Raw genomic sequence first — 22,833 nt, forward strand, 5'->3', positions numbered from 1 at the left:
CCTTGATTCCCGTAAAAGTTTACTGTTCAAGTTGAAATAAGGGTTGAGAAGCGACTGGGCTGAGCGGCTATAACGAGAGGACAAGTGACCAATCCAAAATGGTAAGGAACCAGAGTATTCTTGTGTTTTCTGCACAGCCACAATAAAGAAACTGTGGAATAGTTTCCAATAAACGAAATTTGTTAGACGATACAAAATACCAGGATAATAAAAGCGAAGCAGCTACAATCAGGCCCCTACAGGGTGAGTAAAAAAAACCCGGATTTTAGGATCATTGTTTAAATGGGGAGATTCTTTGAACGGATTGAGCAATTTCAGGATTTTTTTTTTCATCTACAAGTAGTTTACAAAATTGGCTTGCCAGTCATTATTATGTTTGGTGCTATTCTTTTTTTAATATGAAATATATATATATTTTTTTTGGGGGGGGGGGGTTGAGTTCCGCTTTTTATGACTCACCTCTGTATGTTGTGGTTTATTATGAATGCTATAAAAAGATGATTTGTAATTCCCATAAAGCATATGACAAATAATATATGAATACAAAGAATTCTTGATGTGTTAAAAGACAAAGTAATCAGATTATAAATGAAAATAGTAAAAGCTTTCTAAATATCCCTTTCGCCAAAAATAATAATAAGAGAAAAAAGTATAATGAATAAATCAAATCAAGCCTTCCGAAACTGACGCTGATTACGGATTATAAACATATTAATTAATGTTATTTGATAAATTAATCGCATATTAAATGTTTTTGAAATGGATTTAGGATCTCGTCATAATTGTGAGGATTGGGGCGCAACATCGATGACTCTGCAAAAGTGTCTTTTTTATTTAAAAAAATGGTACGATACGAAGTGACGCACCATTTTGCAGCGTCTGATATTAAAAGTTGACCATGACATGTGATGTGACCAGAGGCGCGGCCTATGTGCGCACCTGTGTTTCCGGAACTTTTAGTGCGACAATTATTTCCAAGTTTGTTTCCGCTTTGCAGGCCCTATGTCTATTATTGATTTCAATTTTCTAGCCCCGTTTCCGTATCACGAGCCTATGTGCCGAATCACACAAAGTTGACGAATCACAACTACATATTTGTGTGGTCGAAAGGCAAGTTGAAATTCCCTATTTCATTATACAAAGTGGAATAAAATGATTCATTTAATTTCGGGTGCAAATTTTATGAATAGTCCAAAATCCTCAAGATGGTATTTCATTGCTAAAAAAAGGAATATAAATATTTGGTTCCAATGGATTATTTAAGAGACACAATGTAATCGTTGTGATCGTTTTCGAATAACCGAGCTTGTGCGGACCAAGTTAAAACGAGTAAGGTGAATTATATAAATTAAATAACATTTGTTATATTGTGTAAATTTGACTGAATTAAGGAATGTTTAATTAAATGACATGTTGGACACATTGCAAACCTTGACACAGTATAACATACAAAGCCCCCCAAAAGACATTGCTTTGTCTGTCTGGTTCATATAAATTTCTGTAAACATTGCAGCATATTAAGCTCACACCTTTTCCCCCCGATTTTGGTGGTACAGGCTGCCGATATGAGAGCTCCTCTAGCGCTCAATGATGTTTATTGCCTATCCATCCAACTTGCTTTTGTGCGAACATAGTATTGTAGCTTAAAAACAAGCAGAATGCAAATGTTCCACTGAGCTTTTTGTCAATCGACCATTACTGACAGTAGGCAGATGACACCCCCCCTCCCTTTCGGCAAAACCAACGCAATGATGACATGCAAATGTGATTGGATTTGTGAAGTTAAATCATTTAATTCTAATACCCATCCCCCAGGTTTAATCGTGCTTTTCACGTTGATCAGGCACTGTTTCTTAATTCAATGTTGGTTTTTGCCAAGGTAAATGCTAGTCGGTTTGATTACTGAAACTGTAAGAAAGAGGAGAAATGGCACAATTTCTTGATTATTTTATCTTTAACCCCGAAGTGCACAATAATCCACCTGCAATGGTGTAGCATAATATTTAGTATTGTACCTGAACCTAATTTGGAATAACTCGCATGCCTTACCTTGATAGGTGAAATTCAACAGCCTCAACTTGCTGCTGGTTAGGTTTAGAGTGTTCGCATTTCATTAAAGTTTGCTTCAACTTGGAATCAGAGGCTAAACTGGATAGAAAATTCGCTCAAACTTCAAAAACCGTCTTTCTGAAATCCCTGAACTCGAATGAAAGCTGTTTCAATAACTGACTGCTATCAATAACATTCTTGTGTGTTTACCTCATGCACTACTGAACTCTAGGCATAGTCACGTGACATTGTTTACTCGCCATAGATATGAACTAACGTTTGAAAAAGACATTGAATAAGTTTCCGGGAACGAAAGGGTATTTGTGAAAAAAATCGTAGAGTTTTAACAGCGAGCGGTTCCACATTGAGTGGGTGACTGTTCGTGCCTATATACACACTTATTTTTTTGTATCATGATGGATCGTACGGCTATATTCTACACACGCGCTCAAACTTCAAACACGAAAAGAATTAAAGCCGAACAAAAGAAAAAAGGTTTCACTCGCGATTTCGATGAATTGTACTAGTTGCCTCGGTATTATGGCGGTGGAAATTGAAAGTTGACGGCAGGAAATGACGGGCATGTGATTGTTATACCCAATATGACGATTACCTATTCCATTCGTATCTACTATAGGCTATGGAGTATTTTTTACCTGAGAGGAGAGGGGCATAGGGACTTCCTGTCCATTCTTCTTAGCTGTTACTGAACCAACTACGGTTCCATATTGCTTATTATTATTATTGTTGTTGGTTTATTGAAATTGAACTTGTAGCCAATGGCTAAATTGCATCAATTATTACAATAAAAAACAACATATAAACATTAAAAGACAGGGTAAAATTCCATAATAAAATTGAAATACTTCCTCATAAAAATAAACATGTTATACACATACACAAGACACCACAAGTTACTTACAACAATAAAATATATTAAGAAAAATACAGAGCAAACAACGCTACACAATATCAAAACTCGACCAGAAGTATATATCTAAAAGAAACACCCCCTTAGAAAAGTGAATGGTTGCTCAAATACAACTTAATAAAAACAATAACCGAAATTGCACTTTGGAATACATGTATGACTAATTAGTGTAGGTGGTTCCTGCTTTGAAAACAAGACAACATTTAACAACAAATGTATCAATTACCAGAACCAGCCCCCCAAAATATGTATGCACACACCAATACGTTGAAAACACAGGCCCCCCCCCCCCTAATAAAAATTTTTAAAAATGTGGATACTTACTACATTAATTAAAAACATTACTTACTACACTTAAAAACATTAAGCTAAAAACTCTGAGATACATGTACATGCCGCACTGTTACTATTACTATTGATGGTGAGCAGGCATAGATGTCTTATTGACCAAATTATTTTGCATTTAAGAGGCCAATTAAATAAGGAATAGTACTGTTTGCATATCTGTTGGTCTTACACTTCACTCTAGAGATCTGTTGGCTGTCTCTCAAGTTATATTGCACCTGATCGCCCCGCTGTTTAGGAAGCCAATCTTTGAAACTGACAGATTTTCTTAATTCAGTGGCAAATTTGAGCCATATGTCTTTCCTAAGTTGATGAAGGGTGCATAAATGCATTTTGTTAAGAGCCTCTTGATATGACGTGTAACTAGAACCCAAAATAATTCTGAGGGCACGTTTCTGAACTCTTTCCTTACTCACAGAGTGGAAGCTATAGTTAGGTCGATGCCACTGAAATCATCGACAGCAATGTTTCTTGCTCTTAGACCACTCAAGTCTTCCCTTGTTGAACTTTTATGTCTTTCATACACACCTTTATTTATCAGTTTTATTCGCCATTATAACAATATTTAAGTTGACTGGATAATGTAGATCTATTTCAAAGGTACCGTTTTAAAATTTAGAGGGGAATTATCCAAATGCACACTCAAGGTCAAAAAGTAAGGGGCTAATTCTCCCATACCCCGAGATTTACGCCCATGCAAACAAGAATGTTCCAACTCCAACCTGTTGATGTTTCAGCTGAGTGGACTGGATATGACACTTCTTGAGAAAACAGTGAAAAACCATGCACAACCTTTTGATTGTCGACAGCACTCTTTATTTCAAAAAATTGTCTATTAGCAAATTGTTGGAAATCACTTGCATTTTTATTGATTTCTTTTGAATGACAGCAAGCCAGAGAAAAAGTATCAGTATACGATCTTAAATACAAGTAAGCCTTTGGGTCAGAATTCAGGAGGTTTCTTTCGGGATAAACACGAATGATTATGCCTCTTAAAGCGAGACATGATCTGAGGTATTTTTCCAGCTAGATAATTGATTTATCTATACAGACCTGGGAATTTCGGCATATTGACCAATGTGAATTTGAATGTGTTTTCGTTTAAAAACGGAGCAATTATTTGGATCCTTTCGTCTCTTGAAACTCATGAAGAGGGTTGCACAGTTGAAACGAATGGAAGAATGCCCTCAGTCTTGATGTACATCTTCACGAACCTCTCTGTAGTTTCATTTGTATTATAAACCATGACACATACATACACTTTCTCTGTTTACTTCTTTTGAATGAAAAGAATCAACAGTTTTCGGCTTCGTGACAATTCTGTAAATGATCATCGCCTGAGTGGGGAAGTATCCATTTCGTTGGAAAAGGGGGATCTTGGCTATCAAGTGGGGAAAATGACAAGGTAATGATATAAATAGGGACCTGAATGTGAGCGGGAAGGACACCTTCCGCCTTTCTTACCACGAAGGAAGGGGAAATACAAATAAGGAACAACGTACCGCCGGACATTGCCGGGAAAACGATGAGAAAGTCGCATGTAGTGTGTACAGGAAATAATCGGAATAGTGACTGTCATTAACGTCTATAAATAGCCACACGGGAGAGCTACAGGTGCACCAAAAGGGAGAGGGAGGGGCCAATGGCGATCGATCGTTTCTGAAAGGGGGGGGGGTTAAAAGTACAAGGATTTAGTAGCCGGTTAAAAACCGAAAAAGAAATAGCCACAAGTTCGTGGGAAATCCCATTTTTAAGTAAATAATCAAGAAAGGTAGGAAGCACCTATGGTCCTTTTTAGCGGACTCTTGACAAGGGAAGTGAGGCTAGGAAAGTGATATGAGATCTGTGAAAGGTCTCGTACAACAAGTGAGTGTGTGAGATTTAGGCATGGATAAATTTCAATTCCTATAAAATACGGCAACTCTCTTTTTTGACTATGAAAAGGCTTTTGACACAGTAGATTGGGACTTTCTATTCAAAACGCTTATAAAGTTCAATTTTGAAGATTAAACTTGATTCAAACAGTGTACACAAATTTTCAAAGTACCATAATTAACAATGGCCAAATTATTGGTAACATTGAATATAAAAGAATCTAAGTTAAGAAACTCTAATTACAAATTTCTACACCGTATACTACCAACTAAAAACTTATTATATAAATGGAAAATTGTAAATAATCCGTTGTGTTGTTTATGTAACAAGATTGATGATTACGATCATCGTTTTGTGACATGTCTACATACATTACAATTTTGGAATGAATTTGTTCAGTATTACCAAGCGATAACAAAACACTGTTTTAAATTGCTAAAAATGTTTAATTCAGTGACTAGCTTTGACTTCGATTTTGAAATAAATTTGATTACAACAATAGCAATGTATTCCATATTTATATTAAGATTAAAGACATATCAAGACAATACGACACTTTTATTCGAGAACTTTATCGAGAGATAAACTACAGAATAAAAGCAAAAGTTCTGGAAACAGAATCTGTAATATTTTATGTTAATTAATGTAATATAATGTAAATAAGTAATTAAGTAATCAATACGTATGTTGTTCAAAAAATGTAAGCAATGTTACGAGAAATAAAAAGCGATAGACGCAATAAATGATGAAACAAATTCAATTCCTGTGAAGAGTGACATGAATTGCAAGGGAAGCAACACAGCGTCGGTTGGCCATGGTTGGAGGGAGTTGGTGAGGCACTCATTATTGACAAGACGAAAGGCCATGTGCTCTTTGCAACTTTTTCACATTGCACAATTTTTTCAACTTCACAATTCTCAAGCCACAGTATATAGATAATAGCATAATTAATAAGTGTATAATAAGGTGAGCAATATTTAATACAAATGCATAACAATGGTGAAATTGAGGCATATCTCGGTATTAAGCGGTTAATGGCTGGGGATGCCATACGAGACAAGACAAGACAGACGAACGGACGGGACAGACAGAAGGAAAAATAAGGGAATATACTCATATTCATCAATATATTCATCTGTCAACTGAAGCTTGTGGGAAGTGATTTCAACTATCCAGATAGAGACCATGTCCCTGTTCTTCAGATGCTGGGTTAGTTTTCTATATGCTTTTCCATATCCTTGCATTTTTGAAAGTTTTTGCTGAAACTTTCCAGATTAATTATAAGCAGCACTGGTGTTTCAGGAAAATATATTTTGTTGCTCCCTTCAACTGAGTTTAGCCCTGCGACCGGTCTTCCTTTTGCCTTTTTACTTTTTTTAGGGAAACGAGAGCGTCAATTCATCACAGCCCCTACCAGTACCAGTACAAATATATGTTTCTGTCGGAATACGATTTGATAAAAGTGGACAGCTTAACATTGACCTAGGCCTAGGTCGAATTTGGGATTGGTCATTCGACTATACCTCTAGTGACAGGCTTCTGTCCTTCGATTTGTAAGCGGATGGTAGTATTGACTATGGCAAGGGCATTCAATGTCCTCGATCGCAGCTCGTTAGTCTGTTTCTTTACATTCTTGGAGTAATGTTGGCGTAGCGGTACTTTCCTCGCCTTCCACCGCTGTGACCCGGGTTCGAATCCCGCCTGGGCCAATATGTGGATCGGGTTTTCAGTCCCTACCTGATCTCGTGGCTTTTCCTTCCATCTCTAAAACTGTAATTTCTTCTCATTGTCTTCTCTCTACAGGTTTCTTCAGGCTTTCGAGCTACAGTGCTTAAAGGTACTTTTGAGGAATCCTTGGTTTCATTACCAGAAAGAAATAAAATAAATAAATTAATTAATTAAATGCTCCATTTCCTTTTTGGGGAAACCATTATATTAAGCCTGAAACCTTCGACAGTTTCATTTTTTTAGGGACAAAGCAAATTGAGGTTTTCCTGATTTAACCTCATAAGACAACACATTGTATTACAAAATAACTTTGCAAGTCACACTTCAAACATCAATGCACATTTAACATTACTTTGATATTATATTTAAATATAGTAATTGAGTTTTGTTTAGAAAATGCAATAAATAAAATAAATACCGTAGTAAACAGGTTAACAAGAAAAAGAACTATCGAATGAAAATATTATATTAATACATCCCGCAAAGATATTTTTTAACGCATGTTGAAGTAAATAGATCGATATTTTCGTTAGTGTGAAAATAAATAAGAAAATGTACTTATATGTTAATGTTAAATTCGTGTTACAGGCACTTTTTTCAGTGAATTAAAAAAAAAAGGTCATTCTGCAGATATTTGAAAGATTACAGAATCAAATCTTTGAAAGGTCGATATTTTTATGGAATTTTTTCCAGTTGTTCTTGTCTTTTTCTGTTTTTTTTTTTTTTACTTTACCCAAAAACACAGACTTGAAAATGAAGATTCGGGTATTTTTACTTTTAATTACCCCTCCAAAAAAGACTTGAAAACGAAGATCCGCCTCAATCGAAACTTCTTCAATCGGAAATAGAAAAACTATAAAATTCCTAGCCTTAATTGATACAATAATGAACACCATCTTTTTTCCATCTTCATATTTCACCTTCAGTCACATACAAGTAGCCCTGAAATACTAAGTTGGAATGCAAGTTTGACCAACTCATATGCAACTTTATATAAGCTTCACTTATTATATATTAACTTACAAAAGAGACAAAATTTAATATATATTTCAGAGAAACTATATAAACAGAGGAGTAGTTTTCTGGATGCTAAAGCAAGCCAAGCGTTGTCTACTGACACTGCAAGTTGAAAGTTCACGTTTATTGCTATCACTATCTCCCCTTGGGAAAAAACGTCGTCATGCAAAGCCGACAGCTAGCTGAAAATATCCACCAGTTCAAGCGAAGAGCGCCCTCATGCGGATATGCTTTAATCCATCCATAAGAATGACGTCATCAGTGGCGTTTGTTGTCCATCAAATCGTCCATCGTTTCCGTTGTGTATTGACAGTTGACGCGTCACGAGGTCATCACGTGCCTCTCAGCCCATTATTACGATGACACACCCGGAAGTGATCTTCTACCATCTTTTCCAACTGTTGTTTTTCCTGGAGTAGCTGTTCCTTCTGTTGCATCAACTCATTACGTCTGGATTCAAGGCTATTCATTGACTGTTATTGAGGACGAAAATAAAAAGCGCTTGTTAACAATTTAAAGTAATTTTGTTATTGTGTCTACTATTTCTTTTTGTCTCCTGAATGTGTTTAGTGCAACATGTAACAAACAATGAATGTAAATGTCTGACATTTAAACCTCAGAGGACGGATTTTATAACTAATTTCTCCCGTGAAATGTTATTGATCATCACCAACATCGCCAGTGGAATATCAATAACCGAACCCAAGAGAACGAAGTTGGCAAAACAATTATTAAAAACATGCTCTTATATTTAGATACACCAATGGAAATGGTTGCAGGGAGATACATTCGTTTTATTCAATGAGGTCAAGACAAGTCCTATCAGAGAGTTTGATGCTGACCAGTCCTTGAATTTCTTTCTTAGATTTTACCCAAAATGAGGGCGCTATGATAGCCTGTTTGATTCTGTTGCCTGATCCCAACTCTTTCCACAGAATCTATAATCAATTCAATTTCAATTCAATTTCTGGTTTCGTTTATGAGATAGAAAGCACCACCAAATAAATAGTCAAAGACTTAAATAATTTGGTTTTACAAAAAAATACAAAAAAGTTACAAATACAAAACATTAAAAAAAGCAATCCACAATTCAAATTAAGTTCAAATTAAAATTCAGTCAATACATTTTTCGTGCGCACGCAGAAGTGTAAACTTCTGTCACAAGTTATGCAAATTTTATCCAATAGGAACATGCGAGCGTTGTTGATAGGTATCGATAATATCCCTACCTGTTCCAGTTCTTCCATTCTCGTGCGTCTTTTAGCTCGACATTTGGCCGCAGCTTCGCGGTTTCTCATCTTCCGATCCTCTCTCTTCTCAAGTTCCTCTGGTGTCAGCTGCAAGATGTTCAATGAAAGACAATGGGGAAAAAACAGATACATGTATTAACAAAGAAAACACACGTGTTTCTTGAATAGTTTGCACATGACATTTGCAATGGCAAGAGTGCAATATCCCTGGAAGCGTCCTCTATTGGTGGCGCACTACCAACAGATTTGAGAGAAAAGACTTGTGCGTGGGATAGTATGATGCGACGTGACTCAGACCATAATGATTTCATAATTATTGAACGTTTTTCGTCATCGCAAACCAGGACAAAGAACACATCAAATACACATAAAAATGCAAAGTCTGTTTAAAAATAATCAAAAACAATGTCAGACTTGTGATGCAAGACTTGTTAAACGATACCTTACTTTGTGAAAACCAGTCTCAGCACCCCATTATTTTTTTTCTGAATTACGGTCTATTCTCAATCGTCCGTCTCCGTCTCAATAAAAGTTTGCCCCTCCCAGTTTTTTAATCTTCCCACACGCACCTTATCATGCATTAGGCTTCTGTGAGGAGGGCTCTTATGTTGGTTTGAGTAAATAAGAAAGTGTTAAAGGTAACCAAATAACGCCCTCCTATTTGGACAACCATCTCCGATGGCTCGTTGAATCCTTCCCGGCTACATCACAATTTTCTCGGGGGGGGGGGGGGGGGTTCATGCATCCATACCTGGTCCTCTCGATATCGTTTCTTGTCATAGTCCTCCAGGGCCCAATCCAGCATTCCTCTCTGCCATCGTCGCTTCTGGATGCTATTCCTCAACTCCTCCTTGATCAAAGGATGCAGATCGAAGTCACTATCTGACTTCTCTGACTCGGTACTCATTGACCTGCTGAATGAACCTGTAGAATGGACAACAGATGAGACAATGAAGGGACGTTGGTGAATAGTACTTTGATTGCGCGCGCGCATGGGACACATTTTAACTAATGACTGAAAGGTGCCGCGATGGATATTTGGAATAACACGGTGTTCCCGAGTGGTCATGGAAGGTACCTTTGGGAACAAGCGGCGAGTTCTATGGCTGTCACATCTTCACAAGCTGTTCACAAGATGGCGTTGCTGTAATGCAGAAAGTCTGTCCTAAATTGAATCTATACGGTTTGCAAACATCTGGAGCGTTGCGGAACCGGAGGGGGCGGGGCGGGGTGCGCGGGTAGGGGTTTTGACCGCATTTGACTGCGTGTCGCAACTGTGCTTAGCGCTAGTTATTTCACACGTAAGTGTTGTACAGACATGGATTTCAACCAATGTTGTAATCACATCCATCGCAAATCAAGTCCTCACATGTCTTTTACAAGTCATCCAGTGAACTCAATGCTATTCAAATTAACTGTGGCAAAGGGTATTGCTTTGTTATTGTTCATCTTCCGTTACTTGTGATCACATTGACTTGTGACCGGATCTGTGGTGAACTCGATTGCATGCGATCATAACAAATATTTCAGTTATGAACCCGATTACCGAGAAATTTAAATTGAGTATAAACCTTAAAACGCTAATGCAGTCACCAAACAACCGAACACCATACAGCAATGAGTTACACGTATCTAAATGGTCTGAGGTTCGAATCCTCCCCTTATCGGCTCTGCATCTCACATCCAGACTCGCGTTGCTCAGACTTGGCGACAACGGTCACCTGAAGTGACACTGCGTTTATTGCGTACCGGGTACCTTATGACAATAAAATATCACAAAAGCGACTGATCTGCATAAAAGGGGTGTTAATAACCAACCCAGAAAATTGATTGCGCAACACTCGGATCCGTTATTTTATAGTGGTTAAGCTATGAGTATACATGATATTCTATTGTAAATGGAAACTCATTTTCCTGTTACTCTATGTGTAGCTACATGGAATAACAGCGCACCGCTAATTCCGTGCGGCGAAACCCTACCCGGGTAACACCGCCACCAAAATATCACACACGCGAGACTATATAGTGGAATAACCGCTGGCTCATGATCAATTACTGAAATATTACATTTTTCCTCTGAGCGTCACATAGAATGAATGTACCAGAAATGTTCCCTGTAGGGACCCCTAAACCTGAATGCAACTCAAAACCGTGAAATTTGCAGTTGACCATCATTATTTGGAAATGTCTGTAGGCTTAAAATGTAAACAAACTTCTTACTGTAAAGTCCGATGTCGTTTGACTGTAGCGGTTGTAAACAAGCGGCGGCTTTCCTCGTTTGAAATCCAGGGTTCAGATTCGGCTGTTTCCCATCATCATCTTCATTACCGAACTCCCCAGACCCAGGCAGGTATCTTGAAACAATCGCCGCTCCTCGGATCGCTTGATTCTCGTCTGAGACTGCCGGAAGGCTCCGGCGGGAACCAGACGGAAGCTTCGTTGTCGATGATGACATTTTGAATGAGTTCACTCGAGAAAAATTCCCTTCAATGATGAGGCACCCTTGCAAAATACGGCTGCGCTGTTCCACGTTGTAGTTCACTGTATTTGTAGACTTTGATTGTTACTGTATAAAAAAAAAAACCAGATAAAAACAAAAAGAACAATGAAACACGATTAGAACTTTGCACTTTGGCACACAATCTCGTTACTCACCACAGTCAAAAGCGATTATAAACGGAAAATGGAAAATTCCCAAACTGCAACGTCATCATTATCGACATCAGCTGATTTGTCTGTTTACGTGTCTCGTCCAACGTTTACAAAACGTTTCTTGTTACAATGCATTGTGGAAGGTTCTAGAAAGATGTTCTTTAAAATGTCTCCTTGCCGCACAAAACGGGGAATTCTCGATTTATATCATAGATGGAAATCAGCAATTAAATATTTCTCCACGTTGGGGGAGAGAGGGGATTGTTTAGTAATGAAATGTTGCGACATGACCAGGGGTATTCCCCTAGCCCCCTGGATCGCGTCCAATCTTCTTCGTAAGTGGCAAGCGCACGCACCACTGATTCCTAGCGCCCATTGGCTGCCACGCCTTCCGGTTGCAATGGTTCCAATGCTACTCCGTGTGGGCGTGGTTTAAGTTGAAATGACGTCACACTTACGAATCGGTAAAAAATGTACTTGCATAAGGGAAAGCTTTAAAAGTATGTGCGCTGGGGGTTTTTTGGTCCATGGGAACGTTTGAGGAAATACATCAAGAAAATAAGAATCTTAATAAGACGGTGCGCATGCGTACGTCAACAAGTGGAAATGAGCATCACATACACCACCAAGGAAAAAAATAACCTTTTCAAAAAAACATTAACGAAGTGGCGTATCCAGGTGGGAAATGACGGGATTTTCCTCCTGAAATGTAGGCCTGTTTTTTTTCCCCGTCACTGTGTGGGAGGAGGTGCTATACCGACTTAAAATTGTTGGCCCTTCATTTCCTGGGGCGGTCCTCCGACCCCCACCCTCACTTCCCCCTCCCCCTCCCAGTTAGATACGCCACTGCATTAACACTTGCACGCAGTCTTCACATCTTACGCTACGCAGCCTGTAATTGATATACAAGTACGATACTGCAGGTGCATGCGGTTCGGTACGCGTTAAACTGACCTAGACTCGACCCTCACTCGGTGAACGAGAGAACTGAACCCAGTCACTCACAGAGTGCCTTTTAAATACATTTAGCGCATTGTTCAGAAATAGACGCGGTTCCAACCGGCTCACTGCACCCAAACACTTGGCATCAAGCTATTCAATGCAAACAATAATACGGGCCTACGCGTGTTCTGTATGATTTATTCATGACTCATCACTTTTTATAGGCGTGCGCTGTTGTCTACCTGTGACGTGTCACTGCAGGGGCGGAGCTTAGTACACAAACCACTTGTCATTCGTATTGCACAACATGACGAAATCTCAATATTCAGATTTGATGGGAGGCAGGCTGGGTGAGTTTTTTTTTCCATAACTGTAAAAAATAATTTCCTGTTATTTTCCTGTTCACTATTTCTAACAGGATGCCTCTCTAACGCACCATCCAAATATATTTTCCACTGTTTTTAATAAGCCTACTACATGTACATGACTATTTTGTATATTAATAAAAACCGCATATTATATTCAACATAGGCCAATGTTCTTCAAGCTGTCTTTTTTGTACGCCGAGCTAACCTTGCCAACTAACTCAAAATTGTTTTTCTTCATTTTTAAAGATTTTTTGTTGATGTTTCTACACATAATGAATAATGAAAGGTTTGCGGAAACACCATGTGCGAATAATTCTCAACTAAGAGAATGGTTCTGAAAAGAACCAGAGGTATAAACTCGACGTTCCGGTCAGTATGCTCTGACCGTCTTCAGGAGAGTGCCTAAACTCTAAGAAAGTTTGTTTCTACACGCTCTGCATGAATACTATTTCGAAAGTACAGTGACGATTTAGGTGACAATCAAAATACAAAACTTTGTTGCTTGTTTCAAAAATACAAATCTAACCAAAAGTCAATTCAACAAATAACAATTTTCGTCTTTTTTCGCAACTTCTAAAACTAAAATCAATTCACATTAATAGAAGCGGAAAGTCCTACTCCAAGTCGCAACAACTTGCGATTATAGTCACATTTATCAGCAGAATGATCGGCAGCAAGTTCCGATTTGCCGCAGTAAAATCGAGTGTCCTTTGGACTGAAATTATCTACGACAGTCGGAATGCACTTGGAGTCTGCGACACTTGATCTTAAAGCTTGAATAGACTCCACTACTGTGATGACGTCATCGGTAGTTTTCCTTTAATTCCCCCCAGGTGTAATTTCCGCGGCGTTTCGTCAGAAGTACCGGGAGATGAAGATAGAGTATTCATTGTTAGTGAGCTGTCACGAACTACGTACCTGGCCGCATGGGCAGACATGATTATGCCTGAGTCGACGTACGGGACCGTCCCTGATGACCGCCACAATTCTGATGTACATGTACTGGTTCTTGGAGCGGGCTTTCACTTAGATTATTTGCTGAATTGAATTGACGCAGATTTATTATTTCAACTTGGCTGAAGGTAGCTGAATATCTGAACAATGGCATGGAACAAGGGACACCTGTCGTGATTGTTAGCTGGGTTCCTGGATAGAGGCCCATCCCGGATAACTAATTCATAAAAGAAAACTCCAATCGACGATATATACTCCAGGTACTGGTTAGGCTAAAAATAAAAAGTAATTTCATAATTTGGGGATGTGAGCCCCAGTGAAAGAGCTAACTGACGCAAATTGTTTTTCCCCATTAAACAAAGCGCAAATGACAATCTTTAAATACTCTCCCTGGAACAATTATTTGTGGGTAATCTTTTTTGGAAATTGTCACGGTGTTATAGCTGCTTGACAGTTGGCATATAACTTAAAGGAATATAGGCCCATCGCAATTATCCCAAAAGAAAACTCCCGAATTATTATCAAAAAGCTACTTGGATTCAATTTCGTACTGGTTCTAACACCCTGTGAAGTTACTGCCTCTGGCTTGCTGTCATTTAGAAGAAATCAAGAAATGTAGGTGATTTCCAACGATCAGTCATTTGACTGATGTTTTCGAAATAAAGAGTGCTAGGGACGAAATCGTATTTCTTGATCAGAATTGTGCATAGTTTTGTCACTGTTTTCTCGAAAAGAAAAATATCCTCTGAGCGGAAGTTTCAACAGGTTAGGTTTTGAACATTCTGCTTTGGAGTGTGAATGGTGTTATTATTGGAAAGGAACAAATGCATGCAAAGCAAATGATCGTATATGCCTGCATAAGCGTATTCACCGCGTCCGCGCAGAGTTGAATTTTTGCGTAAATTCTGCCTCATCAGAAGTAAGCGTATACAGTTTGCGGCGTTCATTGTCTACGATCTCCGTGAAATGCAAGGCGGTTGTGTTATGGAAATTGGGACCAGTGATTTAGCCTTATGGTCTCTCTTCCTAGTTGACGAAGGATAGAAAGTCATTTTCCCCCTTTATTTCGGGAATTAACTTCTGAAAGCCGGTATAGGCTTAGCACTGAAGATTAATAGCAATAAGACGATTCTAAGATGAATGGCGGGATGAGAAAATCATCCTTGGGAGAATCTGACTTGCCTTGACAAAGTTCATGAACTTCTCTTAGGATTTTCGAAAACTAATCGAGAGACTAATGCCAACTTCATGCAGGCTTCATGAAATTTTACAGAAACAATAAATAATATAAAACATTCACACTGCAGAAGTATCGTTTTGAATAAAAGATTTAGTTTAATAAATACAAACACAGTACCGAATACTCTTGAAACAAACTGGCCATTACAAAATTACCAAACATTTTCCAACAAACACTTTTTTATCGAGTGCTACAAGTTAAATAATTACAAAATGCGAACTAGACTATACACCCTAGAAAAAAACTCCCATAATATCGTTTTATGCTCAGAGAGTTTGCAAATACAGAATAGGCCATAACAAGTGATGCCAAGACCTGAAGCAAGAATAAAATAACCTTTCAACTCTTATTTTCAAAAGTCTCTAAAATAACTGATTTTCTGACAGGTTTACTTAACTCTGTTATTTTGAAAAACGATTTAAAGGCTTCCAAATAAAGTGATTAAAATGTTGGTAAGATTTAGGCAGTAGACCTTTAGCTCCTTAATTGCCCGAACACATCAGCGCTTGCTAAACTATAATCTTATACGTCAAAAGCATAATTTCACTTAACAGATTCGTCATAAAATTCCTAAGCAACGCAACAACAGAGGAGAACAGAGCAAAACGACGAGGTTGTATACAATTACAATAATGGTTCAACTCTACAACTTGCATAATTTAAGATCAATGTTACAAAATATTTACATTTTAACAATAATGATGATCACACTACTGCCAAGAAAGCTAATCCTCAATTTCCGTTTCTGATTTACTATGTTTCCTGTCTTTGTCTGACCGATTTGCATATCCAATATATATACAATATATAGTTAGCACTAAGTTGGCTTCAAGACGCCTTCCTGTTTGTTTGATTATTTATAGTACTGGCCATGAAACTTAACCCGAGAGGCCTTAAAATGGTCGTTTCACACTTGCCAATGTTCAAATTTTAAATCAAGTCTCGTACATTGACAGCCGGCCCTGTTTGAAGGTGTTTAGTAAAAGCGTGCATATAGGAAATGCATGCCACGAGATAAGACTTTCACTATCAACAATCAAATTAAGTCCAATAGGATTTTGGTCATGCAAGAATATTAGAAGCAGAATTTTCCGTCATAATACACGAAACACCAAAGTACAGTTACTTATAAAATGTTGTGTACAGTTTCTTATAGAAAGTTAAAACCCGAGTAACTAGTATAGAGTACATTATTAAATAATTTTGTTTCCGTAAATATTCACAAAAATATCATATCACGTCCGTCTGTTCTACCTCATTTTTAGAAAATAAGTAATATAGTAACCCGCACTCGAATCGAATAATGTCACAACCAGAGTTACTTTATTTCTGAAAATAATCTGTGTTAGTATATTGCATAGGCCTATCTCGATATAGTAAAACGAAATGGCAAAGTTAACGCCATTTGTCATGCGCGAACAAGACGATAGTGATGTCATCTGACCGAATACGCTACATTGTGAATGTTGTGCGCAGCATCCGGGCTACTGCCTGTCGCCATGATGCAAGATGGCCGATGGGAGTTGATCAGCTCAAGCAACGTTCTCTTTTCGTTCTGCAGCTTTTCAATCTCTGTACGGAGTCTGTCGTTTCTAGACTGCAACTGATCGGACTCCTGAAATGATAAACAATAACGATCCAAACATTCAGATTCACTGATAATTTGCTGCCATTTTGTGGAATGAATACCTCATAATATTTCTGATATTCTTGAGACAAACGACAACTCTAGTCTATTGCACTTGCAGGCATTGAAGGCGATTATGAAGAAAAGTTGGCGTTTATTTTGTGTAAAAAGGTTTTGTCAGCCTAAATCTTACATCTTAATAATTCTGGTTTCCTCTGGTTCTTTTAATTTTTCGAACCACACAAACTAAAAAAAGAGATCCATGTCACGTGGTGCAAAGCAAATTCATATAAGACGCACGAATTAAAGGCAGGTTTTCATCACACCGTTGAAAAATATCCTAGTAAAGTATCTGTATCATTTTCTAAAATGTTCTGTTGACTTTAAAGAATAATTCATAGCAGGCATAAAAATAGTCCAAAATACAGTTTGATCAGTTTCTAAAGAAATTTCAATGTGGGAGAATCTATTCCCCAACAATCGCTGTGCAGTTACCGTAATTTAATAACTTTAATCTGGGTCATGAATAATTTTGAGGTATAAATCTCTGTGAATCAGTGATATGAGAACGATAAAATAAAGATATTTACCACAGACAATTCCTCGCTTTCATACTTTCTCTTCTGTCGGCACTTAGCCGCTGCGATACGGTTCCGATCCCGACGCAATTGCCGCTTCTCCTCCTCTTCCTTCGTCAGCTGAAACAAACATTTAATAAAAACGACACGTTAAATTTCTGTGTTTGAAATAGCCACGGACGTGCAAGATAGCTTTAATAAAAACTTTCGAATCTATGACATGATGCTCTAGATGCACAGACGTCATTCTGACCAACAGGCTGCAGCTATAGGGGTTATTCCTGAGTTCCGAGTTCCTACGAAAGAATGGCCTATTTGTCCCAAATTTTAATGATATATTTTAGACAACTATATCCACTGCAAATCTTCTGAGAAGGGTTACTCAGTGGCTTTTTGCCTGGAAACAGTTTCACCAATATAGTAGGCAAGCATGCATTTTTATTTTTACGAGCAACAAGCTCATTGAAACAATCAGATAAACGCACAGAAGATGCGAACAAACGACATGCATTTAGACTAAAAAGACTATAGACTTCTCCATAAACAAACAAAAGGTTTCAAAGTTTTGAGAATGGCTTTGTTGAGTTTACCTTATACTGAGGTTTGGGCGGATCGTCGTAAGACAAATCGTCCGATTTGCCACTGTTGATTCGTCGATTCCGGATCGTAGTCCGTAATTCTTCCTTGATGAGCGGCGACAAGTCAAAGTCAGTCTCGAAGACGTTATAATCTCCTCCTGCCGAGTCACTGGATGATGCGGGGGACCCTACAGAACCCCTTCCCGTTGCCATGACAAAAGATGTGTCTCTTCGTAAGGTGTTTTGACCAGTAGATATGTCGCCAGCGCCAATGAGCATCGTGTGTACGTCTTGATGTTAACACCAGTGTTTTCTAAAATAAGAACACAAAAAATACAATATTTTGTCAATGGAGTATGAATAGCTTCCAGTTAAACTGTTTAGCAACTTCCCCAACTTCCGGTCGGAAAAAGCACAAATGTTGGATTAAATATTTTCGAGAAAACAGTGAGATTTTTGGTTATAAAAAGAGACCAATGTCGCAGGAACCCGGTTTTACGTTTATTGCTCAACATTTGACAGTGAAATGTTGACAAAGTTTATGTAGCGGTGGACTCACAGTCGTAATATGTGCAGTGCTATTTTCAACTCTTGCTTTTCAAGGCTCAAGTCAAGTTTAATTATCAGTTGAAATCCCATGTGACATATTCTATCCTCACAATAATTGCTAAATTTAAGCAACAACAATATGAACGCAACGTGTACAGAGCACGGGCATCATAAGCGTCTAGCTTCAGATTGAGTCGAGATGAAAACCAAGCAATAATGGTACATTTTTTATCTCATTTTGTATTAAGAGGTGGCAGTTTATCTGACGTGAGTCAAAATGTTAACCACCTTTCTAAGCAAAGAGAAAACATTAACAACGAAACACCAAGCCCCCCCCCAAAAAAAAAGGAATAGAAAAAAAGCAAATATTCTGCATGTCGTCGTAGGGTTGAATAAATAAATTAAGAAGATCACTTGTGTAAAATTATGTCACGAAAACGAAACTGAGGGGAATACAATAAAAAGCAAACAAAACTCACGAGATCGTTACGCGATTAGCACATTTTCAGAAAATGATCAGGTGAGATTGATCTTTGTCCTACTTACATAATGCAACTATCACGGCAAGTCAAAGAGTGCAATATTTTGAAAGAAACTACCGGTATCACAAGGTCGTTTTGAACAATAAATATCAATGGTAGTTTTCTGGGTTCTTTATGTCTTACAAATGAAGTTTCAAATATTAATGATATAAGATTTTTACAACTTACAACAAAATAATTTCGTGCGGCGGTAATTTTAGTGAAATGTAAGGCGTAAAATAAGCCTGTCACAGTCCATAGTATCAAATTAACTTAAAAGTGTTTTAAAAAATGACAAATTTGTAATCCCCTCAATGCACTTACCCCATTATGCTTCATGTGGTTTTTGTTGATCAGAAACATAGTTTGATTGCGAATCTTCATTGAGATGACAGTGCGTACACACCTACTCAGTACCCCAACACCGAACGTGAACTGAACACACGTACATTGTACTTACCGCTTTTATACAACTAGCAGTTCGTGTGGCAACATTGGTCACGCGTTTCATCATACGAGGATAGCAAATTTGATTTGAACGTGTAGTTGGTGTTTCGTGCACTTTTAAGGAGAAAAAGTTACCTAAGATATTGACAATAGAATTATTGTGGTTGTTTATCAATAAACAAAACATACCCTGCATTACTTTCCATTAAAAAAACTCTTTTTGTTGGTTTCAAGAGGCGATTTTTCTCTTTTGAACGCGACATTTGCATAAAGTTGCATCAGCCAAAAAAATGGTTCTGGAAATTTCCACTGAACTTGTAGCACTAAGGTCGTAAGTAGCTACAATAGAACATCCAGATGTAAGTCAATATGGTAAAATGAATGGAAATTTGGCGAGGTGTTTAAATCTATAAAGTTAAAATCTATTAAATCTAAAGTTGATGTAAATCGCCATGGAAATTTCCATTTTATTTCAAGAGCTCGAAAGAGTCTTGCGGAATTAAATTTATCACTAAATGTCACTTTCTGAATATTTTTAAAATAACCTTTCTGAAAGTGAAATTTTTCATGCAGCTTATAAAATTTATGTTTTAAACTGAAAATACAAATATTTTTATGACAGGTAAAATAGCCGGCTATATAAGGTTTTAAAAGGTGGGTGAAAAAAGTCCGAGTAGAAAATCTAATGGAGACGTCACAATGTTTACCTACTTCACTGCACTTGTTGGCCTTGGTTTGTATGTATTTATTAATTACCATAATCGATGACATTTTTCATTATTTCTTTGTTTCTTTTCCAACATTTGGGAAATCAATCATTTAAACTTTCTATATTAATTCATCCTCCATTCCCTCATAAACACAATTGCAGTGATTAACTGCTTTGATGAATTCGTTGGGCAATTTAGAGAGTCTTCAAGGAGAGTCAACAAGACAGAAGAATACAGGCAAAAATGTCGTGACAATTGGAAGAAATTCCTCTCTTAGCAATGATGCATGCATGCTACAAAGCACTATTTTGTATGTTAAACAGATCTGTTTGTGTTCAACAGGGGTCTTGGTTATATCTTGAAGACGATCAGGGGACGTTCAATTTTTTAAGCCTTTGAGGAAAGCCCCAGCTTCCTTCGGAGGAGGTAAATCAAGTCAATCCCAAGTCAAAGGAGGGGAAGTCCTCTTTTGGGGCGTCACTTGGACCCATGTTGAGCGTAGAGGGTTCTCGGGAGGATTGGGGCGGTTTTCGGCGGCCCGGGGGGGGGGGGGATTAAATCCGCCGGTGTCAGTCACAATCTACTCAACTCTGACAATGTTTCTTTTGTCATTTTTCACCCCGTTACTTGTGAACCAATAATTTGTGGCGCAATTATTGACTCGATCACATAATGTTAATTTCACCAATTATGAGTTTTAAAACTTGTTTGTGTTTGAATGTTGCAATTCATGCAACCCTCACCCTGCAAAACCATTGTGGCATTCGCTGTCCATCTTTAATACTTAATATCTGATGTCTATTTTCCATTGCAAGTATCTTACCGCTGAGTGAGACATCACTGCACACACATGAACATTTAAGATTGAAGAAAGATTATCTCATGCATATTATTATTATTATTATTATTATTATTATTATATAAAGTTGCACAAAAATTATCTCATGCATATAAGTTGCGGGGAAAAAAATAATAGAAATCCAATCCCTAAAAATCACGTGACCATTCCTGCATGGCTACAAAGGCAATACAAGATTATAATATGAAATTTTAAGTTTAAATAACACAGGAAAGCCAAATATTAATCCACTGTTGCAGCTCAATGAAAGTGCACATTTCAAAGCACGTCAAGTAACCAGAGGGATTAGGCGTAACCTAAGCATGAATCATCAAAGAAAGAAATAACAACAAAGTTAACAAAATATTTATAGCGAAAAGTGAATAACTCTGGAGTATTGAAGTTAGTACAGAGACCATGGTCTTTAAGCAATGAACCAAGAATATTTAATATGAAATTTATGAAAAGAAATTTTGAAATGTTTTTGCCCCCCCCCTCCCCATTTTCTTTTTAAAACAAAAGTAAAAACAAAATGTTTTTTTTTCAAACAAGAGTGGTGATTAGCCATCCCAACACGGCAATGCCTCCTCCGGGATATACATGTATACTAGTTATAACTTTATCCGCCCACATAGTCAGCTTTTATCCACAACAAAAAAGAGCAACACCTTTAAACAAACGCGGCAAATAAAGAACAACAAAACGATTTGTGATATAATACAGGTACTTAAACAATAACAAAATTGCAGTTGTACAGCCATGATGTTTTGATTTATCTTGAGATATTAAAAAAAAAATCATTGAGTTATGCAGTGAACACATTTCCCTCCAAATTGTAATGTTTTTAAAATACCGTCCCTCGAAACTCCACCAGGTATGATTTCTTGTTACAGTCGTAAAAAATAAAATATGATGCATATATACTTACCAAGCAAGCAAACCAGTTTCGTGTTAGGCCTATTAACTCCGTCAACCTCTGCTGGCCCAAGTTCATTCACCAGCCCCAGAGTCCCAGTCAACGGCGGGTTGTTTGTAAACAAACTGTGTTTGTAAACAAAGCGTCTCGTTGCCTTGCTACAGTTCCTTGGATTTCTGAGATGGTCCAGATGACAAGAAGACAGAAGAGACAACTTATTCCTCTATCTTGTACCCAGATACACAGATCCGTTAAATTGATGTCCGTGACGGGTGATGTTTACTCAGATCATATGGCGATTGCAGAGGTTTGGGGAATTTTTTAATGCACAATACCTTGAAACCCGCAAACCAATCAGAGAAGAACGCATAATTTGGGAAATTCCAAAACAGTTCAAATTTCGGGCAAGTCCGGGCCAGTCTTTAAACCCCAGCTGATAAGTCACCCCACCACAATGCATTGCGCCATGCGAGTTCAATTGTAATGTCTTTTAACGCTTGCGACAGAGCTTAATATAGACCATGACGTCATTGATACTAGGCTGACTGCCAATTTTGCAGACGTGGCGTATCTTGTTGTTCTTTGCACATCAATAGAGTCACATGATGAATATTAATGAGTCACCCACAAAAGTGTAAACATCTCCGGTGCCTATGCAAACAATAAAGAAATCAACCCTCGAGGCGTGCATAATGTAAAAATAAACGTTTCAATAACA

General features: G+C 37.8%; 2 protein-coding genes across 5 annotated transcripts; both read right to left on the bottom strand.

Annotated features, from left to right (window-relative positions):
* Nucleotides 1-7,251: 7,251 nt before the first annotated feature.
* On the bottom strand, nucleotides 7,252-12,867 carry LOC119741451 (cyclic AMP-dependent transcription factor ATF-3-like). 3 transcript variants are annotated; one of them, XM_038217203.1, is made up of 5 exons: nucleotides 12,802-12,867; nucleotides 11,416-11,761; nucleotides 9,947-10,119; nucleotides 9,175-9,282; nucleotides 7,252-8,418 (listed from the first exon to the last, which is right to left on the bottom strand). In XM_038217203.1, the coding sequence occupies exons 2-5, from the start codon at nucleotides 11,648-11,650 to the stop codon at nucleotides 8,278-8,280; spliced, it is 657 nt and encodes a 218-aa protein (XP_038073131.1). In that variant the 5' UTR covers nucleotides 11,651-11,761; nucleotides 12,802-12,867; the 3' UTR covers nucleotides 7,252-8,277. The 3 variants fall into 3 exon arrangements, with proteins under 3 accessions (XP_038073131.1, XP_038073132.1, XP_038073133.1); XM_038217204.1 differs by having other exon boundaries at nucleotides 12,730-12,837; XM_038217205.1 differs by lacking the exon at nucleotides 12,802-12,867 and adding an exon at nucleotides 11,851-11,939.
* Nucleotides 12,868-15,421: 2,554 nt separating this feature from the next.
* Nucleotides 15,422-22,585, bottom strand: LOC119741506 (cyclic AMP-dependent transcription factor ATF-3-like). 2 transcript variants are annotated; one of them, XM_038217284.1, is made up of 4 exons: nucleotides 22,128-22,585; nucleotides 18,147-18,447; nucleotides 17,569-17,676; nucleotides 15,422-16,966 (listed from the first exon to the last, which is right to left on the bottom strand). In XM_038217284.1, the coding sequence occupies exons 2-4, from the start codon at nucleotides 18,411-18,413 to the stop codon at nucleotides 16,787-16,789; spliced, it is 555 nt and encodes a 184-aa protein (XP_038073212.1). In that variant the 5' UTR covers nucleotides 18,414-18,447; nucleotides 22,128-22,585; the 3' UTR covers nucleotides 15,422-16,786. The 2 variants fall into 2 exon arrangements, with proteins under 2 accessions (XP_038073212.1, XP_038073213.1); XM_038217285.1 differs by lacking the exon at nucleotides 22,128-22,585 and adding an exon at nucleotides 19,529-20,024.
* Between the last annotated feature and the right edge of the window lie 248 nt (nucleotides 22,586-22,833).

Source organism: Patiria miniata, unplaced genomic scaffold (genome assembly GCF_015706575.1).
Source record: "Patiria miniata isolate m_02_andy unplaced genomic scaffold, ASM1570657v1 HiC_scaffold_5, whole genome shotgun sequence".
In the NCBI taxonomy this organism is placed as follows: Eukaryota; Metazoa; Echinodermata; class Asteroidea; order Valvatida; family Asterinidae; genus Patiria; species Patiria miniata.